The 7026-nt window shown below is 42.7% G+C and overlaps 1 protein-coding gene across 1 annotated transcript in view; it reads left to right on the top strand.

Moving 5' to 3' along the window:
- Positions 1–7026, top strand: part of T265_10351 (hypothetical protein) — a gene marked incomplete at both ends in the record, with an annotated part of 50250 nt that overhangs the window by 23199 nt on the left and 20025 nt on the right. The window contains 3 exons of the mRNA XM_009176696.1: positions 1332–1532; positions 1575–1656; positions 2437–2616. Coding sequence (XP_009174960.1) covers positions 1332–1532; positions 1575–1656; positions 2437–2616 — 463 coding nt within the window. The remainder of the gene's footprint in view (positions 1–1331; positions 1533–1574; positions 1657–2436; positions 2617–7026) is intronic.

Below are 7026 nucleotides of genomic sequence, written 5' to 3'. Positions count from 1 at the left end.
TGCGCCTCGTTTTGCACGCGTCATTTAGTATGTGTTAAGCTTACAGTATAACCTTTAAGGCGACAGAAATGACGTGCAGTGTTTTCAGGTTCCACTTACTGTCACGCGGTACATTGAAGTCGTAAGATTTGTTGCATCCCAGGGTTTTAATTTTGTGCTGAAATCTACTGTAATGTTTTTGACGTGAAACTGAAGCACGTCTAGCATTCAAAATCGCCCGGTGATTGACTCATTCTTGTCTGTCTGCATTCCTCCACCCGTTGTCATAGCTTTTTCTTTGTTTCTTTAGGACACTGTAGTGAAAGACAATTGCTTTCGTATTGGCTGTCGAAAAGAGAAAGGGGTTTTTAAAAATCGTGATACTCTGTTGCTCCTGTCCAACGACCAACCCTTTAAAGACTGTACCTGATATTACTGTGTAGCTTGCACTGAAGTGACAAGCTTCGGTACAATTCTCCCTCCGTATTATGACTGCCCGAAAATGATTGTACTCATTTTTACCATCATCTTAATAACAAATATATCGAAACATTCTACGTTAGTTCTTAAGGGCCATATTCTTCCATAACAAGGATTTAGTACAAACCTCTCTGGTCTCTTATGGCAGGCTGAAACAAATAGGGACCAACAACTGGTAAACTGTAATTGGACAAACCAGAGGACCTCATATTTATAAAATGTGGTATTTAGCTACCTTTAGTATACTGAAGCCTGCTTGCTGACAAAATATTGAACACCTTCTGAGGCTGATAATAGCGAAAGCCATGCTAAAGCTCTTTTCTGTCATCGTTCACAACTACTGCTGGACTTGAAAGTCGGCGAACGCGTGCGAAAGCATTTAAGTACTGTGATAAACGAATCATTCCTACGGATGTTGGTTAAACCGTATTTGAGGTGTGACTTTAAACGTTAGTCACACTCTGGTAAGTGTCTGCCACACAGTGGCGAATCACCGATTGCATTTGGCCGGGTTCTTTCTGTCTAATCTAATGGAGCAGTCCATTCCACTTGAATCGGGTGAGACTCGTGAAGAGAACTGATTGTCTGAAATGATGCTGACAACATCAAAGCTTATATCCGTGCTTGTTATTGTATTTCAGTGGACTTTGTGCTTAAATGACCGCTTGCGGTCCCCCAGTGATGAAGGGTTTCACCAGTTCTGCTAGGTTGTACTGGACTGAAACTCAGCCTCACCAGAAATTTTCTTCTAATATGTCATGCATATGATTCGTTGGACAAGCTCTGCCTCATCGGTTTGGTTCTTGCAAACGTTACTCTCAAGTTACCCGTTGTTTGATTTTCTTATTCCCCCATCATTTACTACGTTTCAGATAAATTTGGAGAATCTGGCATGTATATTTCTAATTGACGCGACTGAGGAATACTGTCAGCAACAGCTGGTTGAACGCGGTCAATCGGATGACTACTGGAAAGACTATCTTCCAGCTGCGATTGCAAATCGCATTTGCATGTTCAAGTTGCAAACCCTGCCGATGTGCAAAACCATCGACGCTGACGGTAAACTAAGGGTGGTGAGTAGTCCGATACCATTGTTGTGCAATTGTTCTTATTAGGTTGATGGTGAGATCAAACCGGAACACATTGCTCGGGATATGCGAACTGTTTGTGAATATGTACTATCCGGGAAAGTCACTGGTGGGTTATTACGGTGAATTCAGTTTGGTTTCTTTTCGTCATGTGTTGATCAGAATGAATATTTCTCAGTACGTTTTAGCTATGCTGAAAAAACGCAGTTTTGCATCTATCAGATGACTTGGATACATTTGTCTTTTTGTTTTCTGACACCAAAACCAATCGCGAAGCAGTATTTCGTTTAGTTCTGCACTCAAAGTTCTCTCTATACCAATCGAAACTCATGTAATTTGAATCGAAATTAGGAACCGCTTGACAAGTTTTAGGGGGCTAGGTACGTAATCGGAACAGATTTCGCAACTCCTACTGCACCATGAAGACACGGCAAAACCTCATTCTACAAACCGCTTGGGAAGAATGTTGCCCGTGAATAATGTTGCGAATTTTCTCCGTGTTTCTTAATACACGTCTGATGATTCTTTTATGTTGAGGAAGAAATCAAATGGATGGGAATGCGAGCACCGATTTCCTCAGAAGGCTACTATCAGTTGATCGTGAAGGCGTTTTAGCTGATAAAACAAGAATTCGGAGAAAACGATCAGAACAGCAACTATAGGGAGGCTGTTTCTTCCAGGGACTTCACTGTATAGGTCAACCAAAAAACTGAAAAATTATAACTTTTCTACCGTCTACAGACTGCACCCTAGCCCTTGATTCACTCATGGATGTCACCAAGTTAGCACCATGGATTTTTCTCGGTTTTTCCGTGGCAATTTATATGCGTCCTTCACTTTTCTGTTCATGATGTTTTTATTCCCTTCATCCATTGTCACGTTCGCTTAGGTCCCAGCAGCAAACCCACTCCGGGAAGCGTGCCTGATAGGCCCATGACAAAGATTGGCCACGGTATGATGGGGTGTCCAGGTCAACCTCCGGTGTTTAACATCCCGCGTATTGTACCAGCTTTCGCGGACAATGGCCGTGTTGAAGATTTACCCACGTGTCCCATCATTTTGCTATTTGGTAAGCACCTGTTTGCTTTTGTCCTGTTGTGTGCACACTTTACTAGGTGTTGTGGAGTTAAAAGGTTGGTATAGAAGCATTCAAGTACCCGCAGGATCGTCGCAGACGCTTCGTGAAAGCAAGTAAAGGGCTCCACAGAAACGACAACGCTTGGTACTTTAGTGCTTCATGGTATGTGGTGATTTAAATGTACAATGCAAAGATCAGATCGTTCGCCGAAACCGGTTCCTAAGTGAGGTATAACTATTAAGAAAGAAGGGGAACTCGAAGTTTGACATAACTACAGTGACAAGAAGTTTATTCAACAGTCAACTCTGATGACTTGGCTCCCTGCAGCAACTTTGAAAATGAGTGTTGTTCGAAAGTCGTGGAATGCTGTGGCAGGGGTAAATTTGCTCATTCAGGCTTCGATAGATAAAAGTCATGTTGCCGGGAGTTGCCGAAGTACCTCAGGGACTGTAGTATCTCAGTTCGCTCTAGGTCTCTAATAACCTTTGGCAGTCTGGTGGCTGGCTTTTAGAGCAGGTTGCGCCCGTTTGATCTCCCTTTGGCTAGGTGCGTCTAACTTGGATGGTCTACTTGCTATGTTATCGAACATCTGCAGTTAAAATTTAAAAAAATTCTGCCAGTGCAAATCTTCCGAACATTCGACGGCGTAGCCCAACGGTAATTCTTTATGATGGAAGCCTTTGCATGTTATATCGAATAGCTTGGACTGTTCCGTAGAGGCACATTGAGGTGGATTTCTTGGAAACGTCATAAAAATTTATTTTCCATGGAGCAGTCACAATTTCTGCAGTTACCAGGAGAACCTGAGCGAGAGCACCGATAAGCGACTTCAATCCTATCTTCGGTGTTTGTCCAAAAATCACGGTTGTGCCCCGTGAGGATTTGGAAGTAACTATGAAGGCTGGGTCGTTACTGGTCATGGAAAGTGACGAAAGATTTGGGACAGGCCCGTATTCCACTGGAATTGATCTTGCTATGGTTCTTCTAACTCAAGTTTTCTGAGTTATTTCCACAGAGGAAGGTACTGATCTATGCAAGCAACTATCCCCTCATTTCCCATCTCTGGAGCTTCTACAGGCGAGCGATCCAGTCTACATTGTCGAATGCCTGAGAATTTAGGTTCAGCTAGTTGGTAACCTAAGAACCTTTAACACACCTTAAGAACTGTTTGGCTGCAATCATAACCTTCCCACAGGGTCGGCTAGTTACGCTGGACTCACTAGTGATGGTGCATCATGATGCAACCTTGTGACACGTCTGCATCATCCGCTTTCATTACTGACTCATTCGGTGTGGTTCAAGGTGTAGTGTTGTGCCTTTACCTATAATCTGTTGACATGTATATAGAGAAGCTCGCAGTCTTGATAAGTCTTTCCTTTCCGCACAGAATTGTTGTAAAGAGCGGTGCGGGCAAAGACTTTGCTGATTGGGTACATTCATGGTGTTTAGTACACAATTACTTTCCGAACCTAATTTTTAGGAAATTTTCTTTGCGAACAAGGTGAACTTTGTTTTGGAAGCTCCCGCAACCACATCTCAATGCAACTTCTGGTGAACGGGTATATGAACACTCCTACCTATCGTTCCTAGCTAGCTCCGTCTGGAGACCGCAGTGCATCTATGTTGCTTGGGTAGGCTGCATAACATCAGGATTGGAGGACCTCAGTGGAGTAGGTGGGACCGGGAAGACTTATTCCAAAGGATATCCGGAACAGTTTGAATGCCTATTTCTCGGAGTGAATTTCTACGACATTGGCAACCGCTGTCAGGCGAATGGAGATCGTAGATTCCAGAATACCTAGGCGGATTCCTCTGTGGTTTATTAATGTGGGAAAGCGTTTTATTTTAGAAAGGTGGGGAACAACAAATAGCAAGGGTGGGATGTATCAGTTGACGTGGAACAGGCAGTGCGTTTTTCAATCACATGTGCTTCGTTCGACCTTAACTGACATCATGAACTTCCGTTTGTTTTATCCGCTAACATCCTTTTAAAGAAAATGTGACCTCCATATGAAGAATACTTCTTCGCTTGGTCCACAGTCTGCTCTTCTCTGGGAATATGCCAAATTCGTTTCAATTCCAATGGGCATTATTCAGTTAGGATACATAGATTGGTGCCTTTAGCTAGTTCACCAAAGCGACATGAAACGAAATACGGTTAAAAACATGACGTGTGTCAGTTATCGCAGAGTGGACTCGCATGGGATTTACAATCTAATCCACAAATGACCTACGGGGCTCTCTTGTATTAACTGTACGAAGGTTTTACGTCCTGAAGACGACGTAAAGGAGAGGAGGCCTCAATCTAAAGAGCACCTTCACAATAAACAATGTTTTATGACCTTAGGCAATTGGTTTAAACACGACTTATTCTGATTTTCATTTTGTGTTATGAAATTCAAAACAGCATGGTGAGGAGTCATCATTTGATTTGTTCAGAATAGCGTTTTTGGTTTTTGTTCGGTTGGCGTTGATCTGTTTCGCCGAGCTTGGCAATTGGCTTGCAAGCCAATTGCCAATAAACTCACCCGAGCTACCAATATTTCAACAAATTACCAGAATAGCGTTTTGTTAGAAGAACTCAGTCACAGCCTGCGATATATATACCCTGGTTCTATCATAATTCTGGTTCTTTATTCTCACACTCATCCGTTGGGTATCTGTCTAAATACATTCGGAAGAAGCCTTTCTAATTTCTTCCAAATTTACAATGCATTCATGCGCTGATTTTGTTCTGGGTATATTCCTCTAAGAAATGTCTATTTGCAAGACTGATTGAGTGGCAAGTTACCCCTCAGAATGGAAGGAGAATGCCCACCTGGGGTATACATCGAAATATAATTCTTCATAACATATCGAATCAAGCGAACATTTCGGTGTTTCGCCTAATTGTTTGTAAGACGTACTTTCACTTCACTTCAAAGACACGTTTCACGATCATTATTCCCTAACTGGTTGTAAATCTGACCAAACTGATCAGTCTTCCAGGCCACCGGTGGTATCTTAAACTACTGTTCAGCTGTGGCACCCTTATGGTGCATACGTGCCATGTGACCCGAAGAAAGCACAGGAACTCAGCTACAGCCAGGTTGCCCAAATCTCGGCAGGAGCAGTCGAGATGCAGGTTCTGGGTTCGAAACACGGACCTTCGGATCAGTAACCTCGTGCCTAAAGCCTTTTGTTTTATGTACTGGCTCAAATTTGAAGGTATCCTAAAAGTGGCTTGTGGGATGATAGTTGGTGATTCTACTCAGGAGATGAAGTCTGTAATTCACGCAACATATTTCACCAGGTTTGCATTGTTTGGCAATTTGGTACTGCAGACACCAGAGCTCTTTACTTGGTAATCAGTGTTGCACATACTACCCTATCCTTAAGTTCCAGGTACTCCTCTCCTCAAAGAACTCACCGAATGTCAACTTCCTCTGAATCGTATGAAACTGATGAACATGCTGTCACTTGTGACCCGTTTTACCATAGATTTCTGATGGAACAGGATGAATGGCACTGCTGATTTTCCTCACAGACTATGAACTTAGCTTCTGTTTATGAAATCCTACTCTGTCTGTCCACCAGCGCTCGCAGATCCTTAATTTGTTGCCTTGTCTTTTGGTTTCAAACGGTGACCAGAGGCCCTAGTGACTTAAACTTACCCTAAGCTGTTGTGAAACAGTAATAAAGTGAAGCTCCAGGTCATTCGATGCCTATTCCAAGGTTAAGTGCTCAACCAACATTGAAAGTAATCTTAGTGTGACCGAATTATTGTATACGTCAGTAGATGCATGCAGTCTCCCTATTTTTTTAATATTAACGCCCGTATAAGTAAGATTCATGACAGAATCATCCAAATAAACCATCTTGCCGAGCGAATGCAAGCCATAAAATTCCATCACTTCTTACTCGTCAATTCGGGAGTTACAAGCTTTTAAACACATTAAAATGTGTGAACTGTTCAAAATATTTCGGGGAAATCGCCATTACTCTACGTCCCATTTATGTTGTATCGCCTATCAGAAACTTGAGCTCTGGGAAAGTATGCACAAACTTGGCTTTTTAAAGGAGGTTTCGCGAATTCGGCGTTGGATCCTCTGGATATTCGTGGTTATGTCATTCAAGACGTCAGTGACTATTTTTTGGCTTAAATCCAAGTAATTGCATTTCTTAGGAGCCTAGGAACTGCAGATGGTGCATCAAACGTACTACGCTTTCGTATCCAACTTCGTATCCAATAGCCGTATTGAAACGTGAGAAGGCACCAGGACCGGACGGTCTGTATCCAGCCCTCTTTAAAGAAGGCGGAAAATCCCTGGTGACTCACCTGACGAAGCTTATTGATGCTATATGGGACGAAGAGAAAATGCCTACAGAATGGGGCATGTCGACGGTTATCCCCATCTTCAA

This window comes from Opisthorchis viverrini, assembly GCF_000715545.1.
Source record: "Opisthorchis viverrini unplaced genomic scaffold opera_v5_358, whole genome shotgun sequence".
NCBI classification, from domain to species: Eukaryota; Metazoa; Platyhelminthes; class Trematoda; order Opisthorchiida; family Opisthorchiidae; genus Opisthorchis; species Opisthorchis viverrini.
This window is presented reverse-complemented; position numbering and strand designations above follow the sequence as displayed.